General features: G+C 50.9%; 8 protein-coding genes across 8 annotated transcripts; 3 read left to right on the plus strand and 5 right to left on the minus strand.

The window, feature by feature from the left end:
* Positions 1-359: 359 nt before the first annotated feature.
* On the minus strand, positions 360-1,047 carry SAPIO_CDS6358 (uncharacterized protein; the record flags this gene model as incomplete). The annotated part of the gene is made up of 2 exons (XM_016788480.1): positions 360-764; positions 823-1,047. The coding sequence occupies 2 exons, from the start codon at positions 1,045-1,047 to the stop codon at positions 360-362; spliced, it is 630 nt and encodes a 209-aa protein (XP_016641914.1).
* Positions 1,048-1,529: 482 nt separating this feature from the next.
* SAPIO_CDS6359 (uncharacterized protein) lies at positions 1,530-3,188 on the minus strand (the record flags this gene model as incomplete). Its single annotated transcript, XM_016788481.1, has 5 exons — positions 1,530-2,145; positions 2,224-2,273; positions 2,355-2,472; positions 2,556-2,988; positions 3,068-3,188. 5 exons carry the CDS (start codon positions 3,186-3,188, stop codon positions 1,530-1,532), a joined length of 1,338 nt encoding a protein of 445 aa, XP_016641915.1.
* Positions 3,189-3,681: 493 nt separating this feature from the next.
* Positions 3,682-7,309, plus strand: SAPIO_CDS6360 (uncharacterized protein; the record flags this gene model as incomplete). Its single annotated transcript, XM_016788482.1, has 9 exons — positions 3,682-3,826; positions 3,931-4,121; positions 4,318-4,883; positions 4,933-5,088; positions 5,824-6,591; positions 6,653-6,838; positions 6,900-7,050; positions 7,125-7,223; positions 7,286-7,309. The coding sequence occupies 9 exons, from the start codon at positions 3,682-3,684 to the stop codon at positions 7,307-7,309; spliced, it is 2,286 nt and encodes a 761-aa protein (XP_016641916.1).
* Positions 7,310-7,334: 25 nt separating this feature from the next.
* On the minus strand, positions 7,335-11,315 carry SAPIO_CDS6361 (uncharacterized protein; the record flags this gene model as incomplete). The annotated part of the gene is made up of 7 exons (XM_016788483.1): positions 7,335-8,435; positions 8,628-8,752; positions 8,822-9,546; positions 9,596-9,701; positions 9,769-10,332; positions 10,387-10,719; positions 10,823-11,315. 7 exons carry the CDS (start codon positions 11,313-11,315, stop codon positions 7,335-7,337), a joined length of 3,447 nt encoding a protein of 1,148 aa, XP_016641917.1.
* Positions 11,316-13,414: 2,099 nt separating this feature from the next.
* On the plus strand, positions 13,415-14,759 carry SAPIO_CDS6362 (uncharacterized protein; the record flags this gene model as incomplete). The annotated part of the gene is made up of 3 exons (XM_016788484.1): positions 13,415-13,444; positions 13,684-13,979; positions 14,114-14,759. 3 exons carry the CDS (start codon positions 13,415-13,417, stop codon positions 14,757-14,759), a joined length of 972 nt encoding a protein of 323 aa, XP_016641918.1.
* A 283-nt stretch (positions 14,760-15,042) lies between these two features.
* SAPIO_CDS6363 (uncharacterized protein) lies at positions 15,043-15,808 on the minus strand (the record flags this gene model as incomplete). The annotated part of the gene is made up of 3 exons (XM_016788485.1): positions 15,043-15,102; positions 15,164-15,261; positions 15,385-15,808. The coding sequence occupies 3 exons, from the start codon at positions 15,806-15,808 to the stop codon at positions 15,043-15,045; spliced, it is 582 nt and encodes a 193-aa protein (XP_016641919.1).
* Positions 15,809-15,883: 75 nt separating this feature from the next.
* On the minus strand, positions 15,884-17,318 carry SAPIO_CDS6364 (Primary-amine oxidase; the record flags this gene model as incomplete). The annotated part of the gene is made up of 3 exons (XM_016788486.1): positions 15,884-16,153; positions 16,327-16,682; positions 17,153-17,318. 3 exons carry the CDS (start codon positions 17,316-17,318, stop codon positions 15,884-15,886), a joined length of 792 nt encoding a protein of 263 aa, XP_016641920.1.
* A 2,792-nt stretch (positions 17,319-20,110) lies between these two features.
* On the plus strand, positions 20,111-20,569 carry SAPIO_CDS6365 (uncharacterized protein; the record flags this gene model as incomplete). Its single annotated transcript, XM_016788487.1, has 2 exons — positions 20,111-20,213; positions 20,289-20,569. The coding sequence occupies 2 exons, from the start codon at positions 20,111-20,113 to the stop codon at positions 20,567-20,569; spliced, it is 384 nt and encodes a 127-aa protein (XP_016641921.1).
* Positions 20,570-21,847: the final 1,278 nt, after the last annotated feature.

Below are 21,847 nucleotides of genomic sequence, written 5' to 3' on the forward strand. Positions count from 1 at the left end.
AAGAGCCCTTGTGAATGGTTGTGTGTGTTATTGAACATGGGAGGCGTGACGTTGCATACCAATTTACCATGTCGTCCGGAGAGATAGGTGCGGTCCAACCTCCCCATGCCCGCCATGCTGGGCAGCCTCGGGAAGCGGGTTACTCTAACACTGTCGATAGTGCCGGGTAGCGTCTACCTCTACGCCCCGAACAAGGGAGCCGCCATCTTCTTCACCATTGCTTTTGCTGTTTCTTTGGCGCTGCACTTGTGGCAACCCCAGTTCGTCGCTCTCCCGCAGCCCCGGGCAGTTACGGGGGTGGGCTCGGTGGAATCAGAAACTAACCTGACACGGTTACAGCCACTACAAGAGCTGGAAGATTACAGGCCCCACTCCGGTTGCTGAGACGAGGCCGCTCCATCGCTTTCCGGTTCCGAACCAGACTCGCCGGTTTCTCCCTCATCAGAATCAGTAGCAGTCACATCAAAGGGGTAGTTGTTGAATGAAACATGGGCGATAGTCGGGTTTTTATTGCCACTGCTATTTATCCTAGGAGAAGCGGCATCGCCCTGCTCGACAAGCTCGAGGAATCGCGGGATAACGTCGAGATCGCATCCTTCCACGGCCAGACACTCAAATTTTTCCAGGTCTTCCTCGCTAGCCAGCTTCTTATCAGCCAATATTTGCTCGCGAGGTACTCCAAGCCACCCCGGAGGGCCGGGGGGGGGGGGGGAATAGTTCTTGCTGGCCGAATGCTGTCCGCAAGAGGGCAAAGGCTCCCCATCCTAGGGAGTCGAACACCGACCACGGCTTCAGGTGGTGAGGGTAGTATTTGCCATTGACGTGCGATAGCCCGCCCGTGGTCGCGAGGAGTGAGTTTCTCTGCACCTTGATCTGCAAGAAGACGTCGGTGTGGCAGATGTGGAGAAAGTCGGAAAACATCGTCTCGGCGAGCTGCTTCTCTGCCTGGTCGGCTCTGGCTTGTGCTTGTTCGACTCGCGCTTGTGCTGGCTTGAGCGGCTCTTCCAAGGTCTGGATACGGAGTTTGCTGTCTTCGCCCGATGCCATAATTGTAAAAGAGAGCGGATCCTACCCGAACGCGGGTGATGTTTCCGTTTCCCTTTGCATCTCTGGTCGGTCGCAGGGGGTCTAATTTAAATCTATTGCATCGCGGCTTGGTTGTCCGTCACGGCATCGGCCGCTCGGAACCACGCGGACAGCGCGGTTTTTTTTTTTTTTTTTTTTTTTTTTTGGTTTCCCCGAGACGTTGGAACTGCAATAACATCGCGGAAAGGACGGCTCGTGCCGTTGACAGCGTGATATCCGGGAAATGCACGGGCAGGGATAAAAATGGATGGCTTCAGCACCGTGCCATCTGCGTGCCAGGGGTGAAGCACCCGCTTTCACGCCATTGGGAAAAAAAAAAATTCATCGCGAATCGTATACACTGATGGCGGTTGCTGTACATGTCCGCTACTAGCCCCTGCGTGCGTTGATGGCGGACGCCCAGAAGAATGCGTCGGCAAGCGACAGCGGTATACAAATTCGGGCTATTCCCCCCTAGTATTCCTCTCCGTGTCCTCGTCGAACGAAGAGAGAAGACCCTGTTCCTCGGATGCAAAGTCGTCTAGAGGGATCTCTTCCGTCCTCGCCTTGGCGCGCGCCTTCAACCCCCCGATCCACCTCCTAATGCCAATCCATAGCCCGATAGCAGTGCCAACCACAGCAGCGAGGACGAGTCCCAAAAACACCCAGACCCGCCAGCCCCTCAAGCAGCACGGATACCAGGCCATGTACACGCCGACGGCCCACTCGATCCACGCCAGCTTCCGCGGGTGGTCACGCATGAGGCCCTTGCGCACCAGGTGCTTGTACCGCGGGCCGTTGGGACCCGTCTCGAAGCGCTTGAGCCCAAAGTAGGGCACGGTGGCCTGGCGCGGGTCGGAATCTGGGTACTGCGTATCCCCCCAATTGCCGAGGTAGTAGAAGAAGGACGTGAGGTTCGACGGCGGCGGCGGCGGGGACGAGTGCAACCCGCTTGGGGGCGTCAACTGCGTTAGCGTGAAGGTGGGCGGGTCGAAGTGGTAGAAGTAGGCCGAAAGCACCGGGTCCCATGTCGGTCCGTCGTCGCAGTAGTCTATGATTGCGTAATCATGGACTTGGTCCCTGTCGATAGGAATTTTTTTTTTAAGCACGGGAAAGTTGAGCGTTAGCATCATGTCAGGGATGGTGGGCAGGACTCACCCTCGCGTGGGATACATGGCATGGCTGCCGAGGGCACTATAAGCGATGGGCTACATACACATCGGACGGATGTTAGAGAGACAGAATAAAGAGGGAAATGTGCCCAGCAGTGGGCAAAGTCCTGTGCGTACCCGACCCCCCGACTTGGAGATACTCTGGTCATCCCAGTCAAAGGCAGCCCCGTCTCTATGCTGGCTATAGAAGATGCCGACGGGTTCGCCATCGCGGAACCGGATCATGTTATGCTCCCTCGACTCAAAACGTCAGGAACTGTCCCCCCCCCCCCCCCCCCCGCCAAGCGAGCGACGGCAGTATGTAGTTGCCCGACTCACCAGTCACCAATATGGTTGCCAAAGTGCTTGGACCGGTCGAAGTTGCGACCTCCATCGATGATGCCGTTTAGCGGCTCGAGGACCTGGGTGATGTTGGGGCCCTCGTTGTACGAGTAGAAGTAAAAGTAAAAGGCGTCCAAAACCGAATCGCCCTTCTCCACTACAATCACCACACACGGGGTGGCGTTCCGTGTGCGGCCGTCGGAGTCTGGGCGCTCGCCGAGAAGCCACGGCGGGTACGTGGTCGGGTCATCGATGGAGGTGAGGGCGACCTGCTCGCCGAACCGGTTGAGGATTTCCAAGTTGTCCAGGTCGAGCGGGGGCAGGGGGTCCGGGATGGCTTCGTGATTGAGCTTGGGTGTGGTGCGCTGGATGTGGGTGAGTATGTCGCTGGGCATGTACGGCTCCTCCGGGTGCAGTGATAGGAGGGGTGCTGAGATTACGCTTCCCGTGTCAGTCGGGGCCTCCAAGCTGGAGAGGATTCGTCGCGGCAAAAGATTAAACACACATACCGTGACGGGCTACGTAGTCTGGGCATGTGAGGTTCAGCTGCGCGGCGCAGACATCCACGAAGACGGCGATGCAGAGTAAACGCCCTTTTTCCAGGGCCCAACCGAGCGAACGTTTGGCCATTGAGGACACATCGGGCCTATTGCCCTAGACTGTCTGCTCGGGGAAGGAACGCCTGGGTATATCTGAGTCGCAGATGACGATCACTGCTTTCCTCAACTATTAGAAAAACGTCGGAATCGCCGGGAGTTGATTCAACACAGCTTATTAATCAACCTTTTTTGGCCGTCGGCCGGTATCATACAGGAATTTATAGCAGGCGTTGCTGACTAAGTATAGGGACGTGTGGGTGTACGGACCCGTGCGCCGATTGGGCTCCCGCCCGGCCGCGCAGATGACCAAGCGTTATAACTCTACACGAAACACTAATCGTCAGGAGATGGAGGCTGCGTCGATGTAACCATGTGTTGGTTGTCGCCCCTGCTTCCTGTCTTGCGGGAGAAATGTCTCGTAGGGTCAATCGAGAAACACCAAGTATGCAAGGCCTCACTCATTACCTATAATATAAGCCAGTCACCTGTGGTCCACTCTGAGCTAGCTTGACATCAAACTCACGATGGTCGGAGCTGGAGAGCAGGGCAGAGAGCGCAATAAGCGCCCAGTTGACACCAGGGATCTGGGACACGATGGCCGACAAAAGAAGCGGCTCCGAGGGGGCGAGACCCAACGACCCCCTCAGCCTAACCTATCGTCAACGCACCGTACGCTCCTGGCTTCTTTGCGAGAGGAGATGCACAAATGCGGCGGCCTTTGAGAGCCCGAGTAGCCCCGACTACTAGTTTGAATACGCCCCGTCCGGAACCAGAAGCAGGGACATCCGCACCCCATGTTCCGCCCATCATCATCGACCTGACTGGTGATGACGACGAGGATATTGTTCCCGCGCCCGAACCTGTAGCGCACGACAGTCGTGAGGACCTTATTGTGTGCGAAAAGTCAATCGTTTCTCAACCGTCTGCTGTATCAAGAGCGCACATGGTTCACGAGGAGCTCACAGTGTGTGAAAAGCCAGCCATGAGCGATTGCGCTAGACAAGAACATTCCAAGCCGACATCCGACCAAGGCACAACACCGCTAGCGTTAATGCAAGTGTCCCCTGAGTCTAGAAAGATTCCGTATGACACATGCTTCGGCTTGGTGGGTACTTGATAGATCCCATGAGTAACCAGATTGCTCCGCTAACGGAACAAAGCTTGAGATATCGGCAACTATTAAATCTTCCGCTGCTAAAGGCGCACGGTGGTTCCCTGTTAAGATCGAACCTGTTGACGGGATACTCAAAATATCCACGCTCGACTTCCAACCCATTGGCTCAGGCGCTGCAGCTTGTTCCCCCGTTCTCGAAAGCGTGGCCACGCGCGCAAGGGTGGTCTACACTGCTATCATCATAGTCCCCGAGAATTATCGGCAATTACAGTACATCAAGGCCGATTTGAGAGTTGTCGTCTATGGCTTCATGTCAGAGAAGCTCAATGTCGCCAGAATGCTGGCCAACGGTGGCCTCTATCTTCAGCATCCGACACTGACTGAATGTGATAAGAGTGTACCTTACTTCAACCCGCAATACCTACTTCGTCCAGGCGGTTCTATGCCTCCGTTGGAGGAATTGCCGATTTCGGCTGGGTTCAGTCGTTCGGGAGCCGAGGTTCTGACGGAAGTCGAAAAGAACCGGTTGTTAGAAATCTTCGAGTCTGCGCACGATCCTGACGCAACATTTGGTGTTCGTCCTAGCTTGCGGCTGCAGACAATCCTCAAGGAGTAAGACGTATCCCATGGGCTTCCTGACGGATAACTAACTTTGCTGCAGCCATCAGATCAGTGCTCTGGCCATGATGATCGAAAGGGAATGCGGAACATACGACGAACCAGCGTTCCCAGCTCTGTGGACTCTAAAGGCTGACCCACGTGGATCAAAGAGGTTTGTCTGGTTTGCCTACGTTTTATCATTTGATGCTGACAAGGAGTAGGTATTATCATGTAGTCACAGGCGAGACGGCAGATGAACACCCGCAACTTTTGCGTGGTGGTATCTTAGCGGATGTACGTGCTTTGCTTCGCCGCGCGAAATATCCCGTCTAATGCGAACTCTAGGAAATGGGCCTCGGCAAAACCCTGTCAGCGATATCCTTGATCTTATGGCATCTCGATTTCCTTCAGACGTCGAAGTCGAAGGCAATTCCACTGCCTACTTTAATAGTCACGCCCAAGTCCACCATACCGGAGTGGAGCCATCAATTTCAGAGGTATAATGACTCTGCGTGTATTTTCCTGTGAGCAGGCTATCTAAAAATTACGCGTATAGACACGTTAAGCCTGGGTGTATCACTGTGCGGACCTACCACGGTAACAACCGGCAACAAGTTGCGGAGGACTGGCACAATGCGGATGTGATACTGACCACCTATGACACACTGAGATCCGAATACTCCAGCCGAGGGCCTCTATATGCGACAGAATGGGCAAGGGTGATGCTTGATGAAGGTAGGTTGGGTTTCCCCCGTACCCTTAGTGTTTTTAGCTATATCTCTTCTGAGCTTCTCGGATACCTAACCGCAAACCTGGCCTCTTCAGCCCACAACATTCGCAATCAAGCTTCAAAAGGGTTCTCAGCCGTCTGCGCATTACGTTCTTCATGCCGGTGGTGTCTGACCGGTACACCAATCCAGAATTGTATTGATGACTTTGCCGCGTTGATAAGATTCATCCGTGTTCACTCTGTAGAGAGACCCGAGCAGTTCAAAGTGTGGATAGGCAACCCAGTCAGGGAGAAAAAGCCCTACGCCTTTCCTCGTCTACGTGCCCTGGTGAAGGCGACGTGCTTACGCAGAACCAAGGACAGCATAGTGAACAGCTTGAAATTGCCCAAGAAGGAAGAGATCAACAAAGTCTTCGAGCTTGACACGGGTGAGAGGGAGTTGTACGACTTCTTCAGACGCCGAGCGGCTGTCATAGCTCTTTCTATAGAACGGGCTAAGAAGAGCAAGGCCAGACAATCTAGGGTGACGAGCGGTTGGGGCTCCAGTACTGGAAGCAGTATCCTGCCACTGATTGGCCACCTTCGGCGCATTTGCGACCATGGCCAGAGCCTGCTTCCGGCTTCGGCCGTGCGCGCATGGCAAGACAGGGATATCGAGGCTGCCCAATGGGGAGATATGGCCATGTGGTCTCAAAAGTGTGATTCGTGCGGTACGGAATTAGAAGAAGACGGCAGCGATGTCCAGGCTTCTATTGAGCTTAGCTGCGGCCATGCTATTTGCGCAAAGTGCCGCGGAATGGACGGTGCAGATGACATCGAGTCATCGGGAGTTTCGTGTCCAAAATGCTCGGGCAGGTCACCCCTTCCCACGCCAAGCCAAAGCGTCGCTAGCGGCGAATATCAGCCGTCCGTCAAGATTGTTGCGTTAATGGACAACCTTCGTAAGGAACTCGCAACGACACCGAGCGATGGCGGAGGTGTTTCTAGAAGGTACTTGGAATTCAAACATCACCCCATGCCTTCCTCATACTGATGCTGATACGTCTCGAAGCGTTGTCTTTAGTTGCTGGACTAAGATGCTCGACTTCATACAACGGGCGCTCGAACAGCACAACGTTAGCTTCAGGCGCATCGATGGACAGACATCTCTAACCAGCCGCGCAGACGCGCTAAAAGCATTTCGCGAAGACCTTGATTGTAGAGTGATGCTTGCCACCATCGGCAGCGTCGGCGAGGGGTGAGTCTTCCCTCCCCTAGCCGTTTACTTTCCAGGATGCTTACCGCATAGATCATTATAGTGTCAATCTCACAGCTGCGAACCATGTCCACATCGTTGAGCCCCACTGGAATCCAATGGCAGAGGCCCAGGCGGTTGACCGGGTCCATAGGATCGGACAAACGCGCAATGTGACGATAACTCGCTATCTTATCAAGGATTCGATTGAATTCGTAAGGAAACGCTCGTCTTAGGGACGCTCTTGCGGCTCTCGTAGTACTATTCAGTCAAGCTAATGTTGACCCAGTATGTCCGTGACGTTCAACAGGACAAGATACGCCTCATCCACCAGTCGCTTTCTGCAACCGAACTTAAACAGAGCGACGTTGACGGACAACGCTTTAAGGTATATACAGGTCCGGACCGGAACCTAATTTACAAGAATCGTGCTCTGACGATGCCTCATAGAAATTGCTTGCGTCACTCAGATAAGATCTTCTATTACCCTTAGCTACCTTTAGCTACATGGCCGTAATCGAGAGCCAATGGCCTGGATCTCTCTTTCATAGGCAATTCTGTTCTCCTCTTCACGGACTAGTTCGTCTGCTTCGTAGGCTAGCCTCTCCTGCATGCTAGAATCTTGGCGTAGTAATTCGTCATAATCGCGCAGAGATGTTTTTCCTGACAATCGCCGCTGGTAGCGTGTCCATTTCACGAGCTCAGACCAATCTACGTTAAGCCATGTCTTGATCTTTAGAGCGCCCTCCTCTTCCCACACCGGCTTACGGAACGAGGTAAAGGCGTTCGCTCCCTTGAGAAGCAGATACTTGATAAATAGAGCGGCCTCCAGGGACGACTTTTTGCAGGCCCAGTGCAGTGCAGTGTACCCACTCCCCCTGTTGCTTCTGTTGCTTCGGGGGTAATCGATCAAGGCTCGACACTGAAGCAGGGCCCGGGCTTGCTCGATAGAAAGGGTAGTCTGTGCAACCATCGTCAGGGCACGGCCGAGAGAAGGCGGACTCAACAAGGATCTCTTGTCTAGCACCCGCCAAGTATCAAACATGCGTATTTCTTGATCGGGATATTTATGGAGGGTCGTGAGCACTATCTTCTCGAACAGCTCCTGGTTGATATTGTGGTTGTAAGATGTGGTGGATGTGATAATATCGTGCCAAATGTCGAACGCCTCTGGTGATTCCGACTTGATGACGGCGATGATAATATCTCGATATTTCCGTCCGTTTATACCGCCCCAGGAGGTGGCTTTGTCCAGGATCCACCGTATAACATCTGATTTGCCACTCTGAATAGCATCATGAACCAAGGCCCCGAATCTTACTGTGTCGTTCCAGGGTTTCTTTTCCTCCTCGTCCCAATCCAAAAGCAGTTCAACCATCAAGAGCGAGCCTTGACCAGCCGCCATAACTACTAGGTCAGCCTCAGTAAACTGATTGACCTTCTGACGGCATGATGGCCAGATTGCGAAGAGCTCGTCGAAGCCTTCTGACGCGACTAGGTCGTATAGGAGGGGATATAAAGCCTCGTCTTCCATTACGGACGGTTGCGTATATATACCTTCACGCATCACCTTGTGGAACTTCTCCACATGATCATTCATCTGTCCGCGTGTTGTAAACCCGATCTCGGACCAGTCGCAAGACCGGACTGTACACTTCCATGGCCGGCTATGGCTTACTATGTGATCCTTGCATTGATCGTCCGTCTCGAATCCGCTTCTCTGCACTAGGCACGAGAAGAAGTGGCATTTGTATATATACTTTCCGTAGTGTCTTCGCAAGTCGTCACATACGCAATCGTCCTTATGTTTAAAGGGTTTGTCCTTCTCTCCGTGGCAGAGTAGATCGTCGTATAAGCCTTGGACTCTCGTAGCCGAGGCGGAGACAGTCAATGGGTCGAGGGATGCCCATCTCTGGGCTACGGAGAGAGTTAGATGCCGCACTAGGCCAAGAGAAGAAGGGGGGAGGTGGAGAGGGTTGTTCTTACTGTTGTGCACCGTCCAAAGGTCTTTTGGGTGGTCACTATAGAATGCGGTCGTCTGCAGAATGAACTCGGGTGCTTCTGGCCATGGCTGGCGGCGCAGTCGAGCAGAATCGTTGGTAGGTTGAGTGGACTCGGGGTTTAGTATCAAGTCATCGACCGATTCCGTACTCTCGGCATCAACTCCAAATTCGACATTCTCCCTCTCGGTAAAGAGTGTTCGCAGCAGATCATTGAGGTCATTGAGATGAGTTTTGTCTCGTGTCAAGCGAACATACTGCCTAGCAAGAATAGACCACGACCAGGAAGCAAATGCCTGGAATCGATATTTCCCTTGCAGTATATTTTCCCGTAATTGTTCTTCATCTACGTCGGGTCCGACGGCGTCGTAGCAAAGGTACGTGATGCATGTGTCTAGGAGATCGCGTATGGATTGACGCATACTTATGAAGTCCCGGTGACTGTCAAAGATGTATTCTTTGACGGTGAAATGTACTAATCTCGGTGTTTCGTCCACGATTTCGACAATGGAGCCGCACATCTTGACGATATTGAGGGAAGCATTGACCGTCGGTGCGTCGTCGTAAGTCTTGCCCGAAACAAGCACAGCTTGATCAAGTTCGTGTATGTTGAGCGGCGTAGGAGAGCAACCGATCCATCCGAGGACCCTCTTTACTCTTTCCTTCATTGGGGCAGCTAGTTGGTTAATGCGAGCGAGGACACGCTCGTACCTATACGCGGAGTTAGCAGAGGTACTTGACGGGTCAGACTCAGACGTACACGGAATCAAGATCTGCTGGTAAAGCCTTCAGTTCCCTTCGGATATCCTCAATACTAATCAAATCGACCACGTTGTCGATAACGATACGGGCGTACAAGAACATGCCTGGGTTAAACCAAGATATGAGATCAGAGAAGCCGATCGGAAGATAGAAGCTGATCGATTTACCCACCTTTTGCTTTAATGGAAAGAGGAGCAAGAAGACTCTGAATCTCTTTCTGCCCCCGGGTCGAAAAGTCTGAGTTACTCATCCACTCCCTGTACCTTGCATTAACATATATCCGCACGCCAGCGGCATTCTTGGTATGGACGCGAATCGTTGTCGCCTTGGGCTGCAGTATTCTAACGACATCATGCTCTGGCCGGCTGCTGATGCAGACCTTGATTTTTGCATCGGTACAGGCGTCCAGTATGTCCACTATCGATGTCAGGAGCTGTTTTCGCTCGAACTCTTCGATTTCATCGAGACCATCTATGATGATGTACGCTCCGCCTGCACACGTAATCGCCGTAGTAAGTAGTTCCTTGGTCGTAGTTAAACTATGCTTTAGGTCGCTTTTGCTGGCGTCGGTCAAGACCGTTTGCACATCCTGGTTTCCAGAGCCTAGTTGAAACAGCAGCGAATGCATCACGGATATGGCGGTAGAATCGGTATGGGTGTGGCTGATGAACGCGTATGCGGTGTCTCCATGAGTCATAGCTTTGATAGCTACCCGGGAGGCGAGAAACGTTTTCCCTAGGCAGTTTCGTCAGCCAACTCCGTCGAGTTAGATGAGAGCCTCCAACTTACCAGCCCCGGGGATCCCTTGAAGCCAAAGCAATCTCGGTGTCTGATCAGACTGGTCTAGCCAATTTCGAAAGTCGTCATCATCCTCGAGCCAGTTTGGCGTTCCTGGACAGATACGTCCCTCGAGCCAGGCCAGCCTCTCACTGTATTCGGGTGGGCTAATAGCAATCCGCAATGCTTCGAACTTTTGCCTGGCCCTGTGGTCCTCGGCGTCTTGAAATTCCTTAAATAATCTATCTCTAGCTTCTTCTTCCCTTCTGATATGTTCGAAAGTGATGTTCTGGCCAAGGAGCTGTGAATGTCGTTGGATATTCTTCTCCACAACCCGTAATTTCTCTAAGCGTTTAGGCCAAAGTGTCTCAAATACGATTTTCAAACCTTTAAGTTGTTAATATAAACTTGAAGGCCAAGTGTGGAGGGTTTTCGAGGGAGGACTTACGCGGGATGCTGAAGAACTCTAAAGTCGCGGAATAGAAATCGAGAATGTCTCTGAAGAGGAGAGCCACGACATTTTTGATATGGCTCACATCAGAGAAGCCCTGGGAAACCGAAAATTGGGGGAGCACTTCCCCAATTCTCTCCGTCACTTGGACAATAGCATCAAACCCTTCCCGCCATTGGCTGGTCCACATCAGAAGCAGCTTGATGGGCCCCCATACTAAAGCCCCCACCTCTGGCTTCACCTGCACGAAGACCTCGATGACACCAGCTAAACTCTGGAGTCGGGTGACAAAAGGCCCAATGCGATCCAAGAAACGCATCCTGATCAGCGATTTGGATTGCTCGGCTTGCAATTTGTCCAGAGCATCCCACAGTTGCTTCACGTTTGTTACGGCGTGGAGGTCTTGTGCCTTGACTTTCTTGGGGAGGCTCCTCTCGAAATCGCGCTTAGCGCTTTCGAAGATTTGCTGCATAGGGTCCGGAGAAGCCATTGTAAGAGTCCCGGAAACGTGATTTATCATGCATAGGCAGTACCGAGAAGAGCATATATCTTAACACTGGCGGCGCCGACTTTTCTTCGTGACGAAACGACTCAGACGATCCAACCCCCTTCTGTTTCATCCCTTCAATTGTGGCGTAGTCCAGCCATATGGATATTAACCCCTGCAGCGCCTCGAATTGTGGCTGTGCTTGAGGCGACCAATGGGCTCAAGTCCACTGCCAACAGAGTAGACTCGGATTAATATTGAAAATAGCCAATAGTAGTAATAATTCCATTTGGCCTAGGGTAGCATATTTCTGGGGATTGGTGATATTAAATAATTATGGGAGCCATTATTGTATTAACTAGATGGGAAGGAATTGGCCCTGCACTGCCTTCCGTTTTTATGTTGGAAAGAGTGGCCCAATTCCATGGAAATTATCCTAGTAATTTCTTCCTAGCCAAAACAGTTTCTACGTCACAAACCCTAGCCGAAACCAGTTCCCATTTCCAAAACGTTTTCCTTTCTATGGTGTGACCTTGGTGCGACTTCGGAAGACCCTCTGCCGTCTAAAAAGGCCTGTTTTACAGTGGCATTTTGGGAATTCCGTGACATCCGACGGTATTGGATTGTCCGATCAGGTCCGAGCTAAGTTTTGTTTCCATATCCCTGCAAATATTCCAACAGGTGACGGGTTTGCTGGTGAACGTCGTGATTAGCTGGGTCATGGGCGAGCCCATGGATTCCGACGGCAAAGCATAGCGGCAGCCCAGGGAATTATATATAGGATCGACGGTGTGTCAGATATGATGGAAAGAGATGACTTCAGATGATTGTATTAAACTGATTGGTCTTGTTCTTGTATGCTTAACTGAATTGAGTTGAGCTTGACTAAACTAATCTGGAACAAAAGAGATCTCAGAAGCATCTATCTAATTACAAAGAAAAAAGTATAAATAGAGACTATAGTCTATTTAAGTATTAATTCTTTTAGTCCTGTTGGCCTCTAATAGAGCATTGAGATTGCCACAAGCTCGCCGCTGAAAGGACCACAAGACAGTGATAAGCAGTAAAAAAGGATGGACTCTGGAATGTGATCACTAATAAGTGTGATGTTATATCCTGGCTCTGCATGCAGCAGATGCCCTTCCCCACAGTTATTGGGGTGAACAGGCAGGTACAGCCTAGTTAGCTGGAATTATTGCCTGGGCCATGTAGGAGACATGCAAATTTGGCCCTTATGCTGTTTTCGTAAGGCTATCTGACCCTCCCCTCCTTGATACCTGTGGTTGCCTTGCATTTGTCGGTATTGACTACCCCGAGGGCGGCATCTTTCCTCGCAACAGCCCTAAGAGCTTCGCCGCTTCCCTAAGGGCCATTCCCACATCGGTGTAAGCAGAAGCTTATCATTAAGATACTTAAAATCCTTAGGGTGCACAACATATTGATAGATTAGCTTCGCTAACTTTATCGTGTTTAACCTAGGAAATTCCAAGGGCTGGGCTATTTCTAGGAATGTGAATATCTGATACTGGCTTACTGAAGTTATACTGAATGCTGTGTATTGGGTTGGAAATGAATCCGAGAACAAACTTTTGTGGATTGTTATGTAGTTAGAAAATTGGAAAATGGGGTGAAAAGGAGGCCAGCTGAAGGTGAGCTAGTCAATAAAATGCGGTCTGGGCTGCATGGGCTTGCAACATTATGGAACCTGTATTTCCACTATGCGATGCCACTAGATCAGGAATAAATAGACCAAACTCTCCTCTTCCCTATATTTTCTTATCCTGGTAGTGGAGGATTTCAATGTGGAGAAGCGAAATGAACGACTGATCGAGGTTGTTCCCCCTTTCTCTCCATCTCTATGCTATATCTCCTGCTAGTTCAAAGATACTGTCGGTTCTTATTGCTGGGAAAGTGTAGCTTATCTGACTATAGGACCTGGCTTGCTAAAAGGGATTTCCCTGGGATAAAATAAAGAAACCACCCCATTGCAAATACCCTATAATCTATCTTATATTACAAGAGAGTAGGCCACTTTTGCTACAAATAATCAAAGACAAATCTGCCCCCATATCTATCCCCCAAAGAGCGTAATATTATTCGCCATGCTTCCTGGAAGATTGCGTACAAAGACTGTATGCCTCACCTGTGAGACTCATTCCTCTCCCCCTTACCCCTCTCCGCTGTTTACCACCTCTCACCATATACATCAAACTTTTATCGAAGCACATAATACACAGACAGTGTTTACTAAAACAGATTGAACTCCAAAAACTATATAGGTAGGAGGCGAAAGGTCAAGTGTGGGGAGGAGAAACCCTGCTGTGGAAGTTGCATAAAGTCCGGCCACGTCTGCTATTGGCCCTCGGCGCAGGATCTCTGCGACAAAAGATATCGACAGCGAGTCTCCGAAGACCTATCTCCCCGGATGCCTTCTGACTCTGGTCTAGAGGTCTCCGACGGCGTCATATCTCCGGAAATCTGCAGCCCGCTCCGCCTCCTCTCGAACCCCCAAACCTCGGCCGTGAACTCGGAGCTTGAGGTCGAGCTGGTCCAACATTATCTCGACAAGCTCATCTCGGTTCTTCTGCTCCCCAACGTGCAAAAGGGCTTCTATGCCGACTATCGGTCGCGTGTCGTCAGCATGATGGTGAACTGCGAGAGCGTTAAGTGCGCTGTGTTGGCCTGCTGCGCTTCCAACAAGTACATGCTCTCCGATGACGTCCGCTACCAAGATACCTCGTCGCCCTTGTCGATGGAACGACCGTTCGATCGCATGACGGTTGAGAGTGTCTTGTATCAAGCGTTCCTCCTCCAAATGCGCAACCCTTCGCCGCAAGCTTCCGCGTAGACGAGGCCCTTGTTCGCCAGAACGAGACTATCCTGAGGTCTCTGACGTACTGCAACATCTCTTCAGCCGAGAACAGCCCCATTCTCGGCATACCCCTCCCCATATACCGATTGATTGCAACCATGATCGAATTTCATAATGCGCCCGCCAGCTTTGGCCCTGGCGCACTAACTCGGCTCAAGTACGAGATGGAAATTTGGGAGGCCGTCCTCTTGACCCATCGGGCCTTGCTCCATGCCGGAACCTCCCTTGTGGGGAATCCTCACGCAGACGCTATGGCCCTCTTTATCCTTTCGGCTTCCCTCCTACTTGACATAATATCGGAACAGTACGAAGGACAACCCTACGAATCTACCCAAACAAGCCATCATCAGCCCGACTCCGTCTCTTCTATCCGTGCCAAGGCGAGAGAACGACAGGCCGCCACCCCCCGGTGGCAGGTCGATATGGCACTCTCTATGCTCAAGATGTCGCGTGTTTACGAAAGCTGGACTCGCTGCTATCTCGGCTCCTGGTCTATGCTGATTCTGGGCTATTCTGTCGAAAGTTCCGGTGACAGGCTTGTGGTGAAGCAGGTTTTACGCGACGTGAGACGGTGAATGGGCTACGGCGAAATTCAAAGGATCCTTAACAAGCCGGAGACGGTTTGGGTAATGACGGAGACACAATATTTACCATTTTTGGCCGGAGCCAACTTATAATTCCTATTGCTCAAAAATCCATCTCTACAGGCTTCACCTGGGAAACGCCAACTTACTCTCTCGATCCTTGGCATCTAGCTCTGTCCCGCTGCCGAAACCCTTCTTCTGTAACGCCTTTTCGCTGGGCTTGCTTGGGTACGAAGGGGGCACGTCCAGACAGGGATTCTGCGTGAAGAAATGTCTAGGTCGCAGGAGCAGCGACATGGGCTCCGCCGGCATACGGGGAAGTCGTCTTCTGGGGCTGGGAGGTGTGTGATTCCATACGTGTGCCAGACGACGATATCCGTGTTAGCGATACTCACGTCGGGGTCAGCGGCAATCCAGGCGGGAAGGCCTTCAGAGGGTACCCCGGACGATTGGGGGACGTGGCGATCGGCAGGGTGGGTCCGATCATCATGATCTGTTGCGTGGAACATAGAGTTAATTTCGGGGGTGAAACACATAATATATCCAAGGGGGCTAAGATGGAAGTAAAAAAACCAGAAGGAAAAAATATTCAGAAAAGAACTACACTTGTACCCACATTTTGTGACGTGTATTGTGGGGCGAGCAAAGTCGGCTCTTTTCCACGCGAGACGATTAGCCTTTGGCAGGAGAGGAGGCGCCCCGCGGCTGACCAGCTTATAAGAAACCGACTTGTGCGAGTACGAGTTGCGTTTGTTCGTGTTGGCAACGTCCCAGGTCCGGCTCTTCAAGGCGTCAGAGTCCGAGATGGACGTACCGGCAGTAGCAAGCATAGTCTTGTCTGCATAGAATCCGTTTCCGTAGCAGTTCCCCGGAGTGCCGACAGCATCGGCGGCAGGACGGGCGTCGACTTGAAACACCGTGTTCTCGACCCCGTCAATGTTAGGGTCCGGCCGCAGACAGAACAGGTACTGGTGGATGTGGGCGTTGACGCCGGGATACGCCTCGGTCCCCTGGCCGAACGTGTCCTCGCCAGGAAGCATGGCGTACGTGTTGGGGATACCCGTGAGCTTAACCTCGAGCTGGGTCGTGCCGTCCTGGTGGAGGACCCAGTAGACTCAGTACTCGTAGCTGGCGGCGGTGAAGATCTGCGAGATGATCAGCTTGCGCGCGCTGGTGGTAGTGACGAAACCGTCGCGGAAGTCGGTGTGCTTGAAGAAGATCCCGTTATCCTCCTCGTGGATGCAGATTGCGTTAGCGATGACTGCGACCTGGCCAGCTTTACTGGCGAAGTCGGCATCCATGTAATGGATCGTGTGCTTGCAGTCGCACCCGAGGGAGAGGCTGTTGGTCATGTAGCCGCCCCCGTATTCTCCGAGATCGAATGACTATGCCCCGTCCCAGCTATACCAGATATTGCGACGAAGCGCATAAGATCCCACTGTAGTTTAAGCAGGCCATACGAGGGCGCATTGTCTGGGTTAGACGCCGTGATGTTAAAAAATACGCCATCGGTTAGCAGTCGTCCGGTCCAAAAGTCGCGAAGATGAATAGAACTGACCTCTAGAGGAGTGGTTAAGCATCCTCTAGGATCAGTATCCAACAGCCTGCGGTCGGAGGGCACAAGACCCGATACCCCTAGCCAGCGAAGCCGGACTCTGACGCCGTTGCTAAGTTCGGCTACCGGCTCGAAGGCTATATAGCCATTATGCCACCATCGGTGTAACCCAGGTTGAAGACAAATCATGTTACGGGGGCTATCGAGGATGTTATCTTCCCCTAGGATAAGATCGCGGAGACTTTCGGTAAAATCGGCATCCCAAAGAATGCCTGAGAGCAGGAATAATGCTTCTCTCACTTTGTGTTTCTCCTTTTGAAGAGTAGGGAAGATGCGGCATACGCTAGGATTCGGAGCGCCTGTAAGAATACAGCCAACATCCCGTATAAGGCACTAGAAAATGTCACTATATGCCTCTCTAAAGGGTCTCAGTGGTTCAAAGCTAGCATGTCGTTACCGTTTGTCTGACCACCTCACTGCATTCAGTTAGTGCCAGTGGTATCCCGAGCCTGCCAAGACGTCGACCTTTTGCTATGACTATCAATAGCACCTGTTAGTTGTGTGGGGTGTTTTTTTTTTTTATTGCGTGGGGTTGGGAAGGGAGAAGGGGAAAAGGGGGGGTGGGGGGAAGCAGGGCTCTAGGTAGGTGGTAGGTGTGCACATACATATATCAGCAAGTTCTCTCACATTCTGAACGGCACTTAGAAACGATACTAGCGCCTGCCTTGTAGGTTCACCCTGGAGCTTATCGAGCATAGATATGGGGACGAGTAGATGTAAGGTCCACCACATAACATTAAAGGAGGATGAAAGAGTTGTAAAGCCCCACCTCTCCTCCATCCGACATCCTCTGTGAATCCTGGCTTCAATATCTTGAATAAGTAGTCTTGGGTGCCTTCCATGTGAGGCATCATAGTGCGAGGGCCTGCCTGCAACTGAGATAGCGCTGCAGAAGGAGGTAATTGGCCGGGGGAGAGGCTGTTGCGGAGCTTCATCTTGTGGGCTCTGAGACATTCCTGAAAAAGAAGACATGGTTTCGTGTTCAAAGTATGACGGAAAAAAATGAGACTTCCAAGGTCAAGAGACTCCGTCACGGGAATTAGAAGTATAGTATTAAGAAAAAAAATATGACTTCCATCTATAATCACCGTAGAGTAAAGCTCGGCTTTTATACATTCAATCGTCGCGCGATTCCGGGGATATCAAGACTTAGAGGGAAGAGCAGACATTTGGTTGCTCCCGGACGCCACCAAGGCAGGATGGAGAACTCCTCCACATGCCAAGCGTCCGATAATTTGCTGTTTCACATCCATCACAACAGAGATGTGCCATAGCTCATATTTTATGAGAGAATATCACCTCTAATGCCGTTCTCTAGTCACCATCCTCGAACTTAAGAAGATGGGAACGGGCGTTTCATAGCCCCGGAGTCCCAGACCAGATGTGCTGGCGTACGGAATCTGACCGCATGATCGGGCAACCTCCCGATTGGCTCATCTGGGAGAACTAAATGACGATGGCTGAAGTTCAAGGAACTAGATCAACGAAGTTCGGCCCGTGCGCTGGCAGTATGTGACCAATGTCCTAGTTCAGATATAGATAAAGGCAGGTTATTTGCTCGTCCAGGACGTCGTCACGAGTGAAAGTTGATAGCGCCAGTCTCTCTTCAGTGGTGCTGCGACACAGCGAGAACCGCCTTAGGCTGTGGCAACCTTCTACATTGCACGATGCCCTGAGACAGCTAAATGCTTAGCGCCGTGACGAGTGGAGAAAGCACACACTATTTCGGCTCACCGCGGCTTAAAAAGCGGTTTTCACAGACCAATTAAGAAGATTAAATTGAATCGGATTGATTATCATTAGTCACCTTTTGTAAAGTTATAAGTTTTCTTTGACCCAAACGCTGCCAGAATAGGCACCGTAATCCCCTCCGATTAGTAACCTCATACTTTGATTGGCCAACCCATTAATAATAATCCCATTAATAATTGAATAGTGTGGGCAACCAGCCCTGATTGGCTGGCTGCCGGTGCTGATTCTTCCGAACCTTTTCCACGGCACTAGTTTAGTTTTGGGAACAGTTTTTCCTTCCTAGGAAAAGCTCTTCCCAATCCAACTACGTTTGTTCCAACAAATAGTTCCCCCATGCCCAATTCCTCCCTATCAGGCTCTACGATTAAAGCGTCACAAACCTTAACGTCACAGTCTCGACACACTTCCGCAATGGACGGTCTTGGCCCTCAAAAACCGGGGTTAGTGTCGCTCAAGTCGAAGGGAAAGCAAAAATGGGCTAGGGAGATAATGTTCACGAAATCTTGCACCAGTGGGTTGCAAATTCCGTTTTGCCCTGGAAGCAGGAGGAGAAGGAGGCTTAAGCGCGAGAGAGATTCTAGTGCATGGGCGCCTAAGGTATCACGCATCTAACCTACCAACTCCTCTACGCCCGCCAATGCGTAGATCACAAGTCACACGCCAATCATTCATCAAGCCAACACCTCACTCAAGTTTGTGGCACACAGCTTCGACTTTCTTACTGACGGGGTCTCCGACGAAAGAACCAAAGTAGGGAGAATAGCACTGGGACCTAGGACCAGGAGCGCCATTGCCTCCCCACCACCCTCAGAAGCAGCCTTGTAGACCTCGGCGGAGCGATCTGGGGAAAACAACGAGTTAGCCCTATTGCATTCACGTAACGCTGCACGCAGTACTTCGTAGATGAATGGTGGCTTACCTTTTGCGGTAAAGGCGCGGTGAGTACCGATCCACCAATCGGAATTGCTTCCCTCCTCACACCACGCCAAGTCAGCCACCTTGATCGAGACAAGAGATTTCCGTACTGCATGATGACAACCTGCATGTCGGCTTGAGAGTCCTTGATCCCAGTGTGATCGGTTGCATCTTGATTTTGATGAAAATGAGATAAAGCGGGAAATAGATGAGTGAGAATAGAGAATTGCTTTAGTAGTCTCGTCACGATCCGGCAAACCGGATATCCGTATTTCCGGGGTGTTTCAATTTCAATCCGCGTATGCAGCTTACAATTTGTACCCGATATCCCACAGCGCGTACCCCGCGTTCCCCGCTCATCTGTACAAACCAAGCGTAACCGCTTTGACTAGTAGGCTGTAACAGTAGACTACCTTTGGGAAGTAGATAGTTCCTATTGAAACCCTTGGTGACCAGCTAGATGTTGTATCTGGTCTACTGAAAATAATAATAATAATAATAATATCCTGTATTTACAAGCTTGTAATGTAGCAATGTTATTCTTGTTTGGTCTGTGTGACTCTGACTGGACATGTAACTATACTTCCCCTGTGTTGCGGGAATTGGATTGCCTTGGCCTGATTCTAGGCTTCGCCGTTCCTAAAAGTGGGTCTGTTTTGCGTCGCTCAGCTTTCGGCAGCCCTTGCTCAGCCTTGATGATACCAGAACTCAGCTTCGAATCTGAAAATGGATTTAATGTGCGCCCTTTTCGTCTGTGTTTCTGTTGGCATTCCGTAGTAGCATGCAGGAACTTTCTCAAATATGGCCAATTAGAGATCGGGGGCGCTTGACACCAACAGATGGAGCAGGCTGCAGCTGGCTCGTACGGCTCAGTATAAGAGCCCTGAACCCCTCTCGACTCACATTATCATTATCCCATATGCTTTTAAGCTTCTATTGAACCTTTATCAAATCTCTAAGCCTATGGGAATTTGTGAGCGTAGTGCTTTCCACACTCGATATTACCTATCATACGGACATTTGAAGAGAATCAAGACGAAAGAGCAGAGACAGAAGAAACATGGAATATCTCGACCTCGGAAACGGAACGCAGCCTGGCCCTTGTGTTGGGGAGACCACCCTACCATCTTTTCAATCGCCAGCTGAGGGCACGCTTCTCGAATGTAGGTTTCGTCCAGTAAGCGTACGTTGGCGTCTATGAAGCCAGGTTCGCCAAATCCCACTTTTCTCTTCGATAGATTTCTATAGAAGTGGCGAGTCGATAGTGAACTATGACTCTCAAGTTTCCGGCTCTGTCTCCACTTTCAATACCCAAGATGACAGGCCTGGAACTAGTACAACCGATGTCGCCTCGGTCCTGCCGAGGACTGCTCGTGCTAGAGAGCAGTCTGAGTCCTACTCGGAAGATGTATGGGAGATGTACAAGCCACGGATTCAGCAGCTTTATATCGAGGACAATAAGAAGTTGCATGAGGTTATGCAGCAAATGAAAGAGGAAAGAGACTTCAAGCCATCGTAAGTTTACACTTGGTGAAGCCCTGCGTGTGGGAAGGAAGAGTGCTAACCAGATTATAGTGTGAAAATGTATAAGACCCGCCTATCGCGTTGGGGTTTATTCAAAAATAACCGGGAGAAAGATGTAGCTGCGTTGGTCCGCATCAAGCAAGTACGCGATGCAGTTGGGAAACCGTCCATCATCTTTTGATCTGGCAAACCAGTCGACATATGCCAGATCAACAACTATCTGAGAAGGAAGAATATGGAATTTCAGGATCTTATCCAAGCTAAAGACGATGGCCCAGTGACCCGTCTCGCCAACCACATGCGCATTCGAACGCCATCCCCAGTTCTCTTACCAAATCTGATATTCCCCCCAGGCTGTCTCCGGCACAAAGAAATAGCACTTCTTCATATCAAAACATGGTATACGGTTTGGGTTGAAGAGATGTCCATGTCAAAAGCCCCAGCTGAATTCGAACACCCAGGAATTTTCCGCTTAGTTACGGTTGGAGGACTAAATATCCTCGATTGCGTCTCCCTCTTGCTTCAACACGGATGCAGCCTATTCGATCTCGATAGATTTGGGGAAGGCGGTTCATACGTCCGAGGAGCTTTTATGGTCGTTGAAAAACTTTTCAAAGACATGGCCCGTCAAAATTTTTCTTATAAGAAACAGCCTCCCGTGTGGATCTTTGGTTTGTGGAGAATCTTTACGGGAACGCTTCCCTACGACATTTCGAGAATGTTTTTGACACATGCCATGGCGTTGGGAAATCAGTTTCTTCCAGAGATGCACCCAGCACTGGAGATAATGAGATGTCTCTCTGGGAGGAACGGCATAAACACACGTCAGCTATTTACCGACTTCATATCATCAATCTGGATTGATTCCGTCAAGGAGATCGCGAGTTTACTAGAGTCTCGCGGCATGACTGCCGCCTCTTCCCTGCCTCCGTCGATCTGGATGGGAGCAGCCAACAGCCCTTTTCATCAATCTCAGGAGTCGGTCTTAGAGTTCAGACGATTGGAAAACATCGAAACATGGCAGCAGCGCAACACAGACTTTGCGTTCACATTATGCCGCCCAAGACAAATCTTTCACTGCGCACCTTCCCACAGCGACATATTGACCCTAATGTGGCTGAGACAGTCAGTTGTGGATACCACGCGGCTCGCTCAGCTGGTAGGGGTCAGTAATGAGGGTCATCAACGAGGCGAGATCTCTTTAGTCAAATCAGCAATTTTGACCCGCCTGGAACTGAGTCTGGGTATGGAATGTGATCAAGGACGTTATGAT

Source organism: Scedosporium apiospermum (genome assembly GCF_000732125.1).
Source record: "Scedosporium apiospermum strain IHEM 14462 chromosome Unknown SEQ_SAPIO_0102, whole genome shotgun sequence".
NCBI classification, from domain to species: Eukaryota; Fungi; Ascomycota; class Sordariomycetes; order Microascales; family Microascaceae; genus Scedosporium; species Scedosporium apiospermum.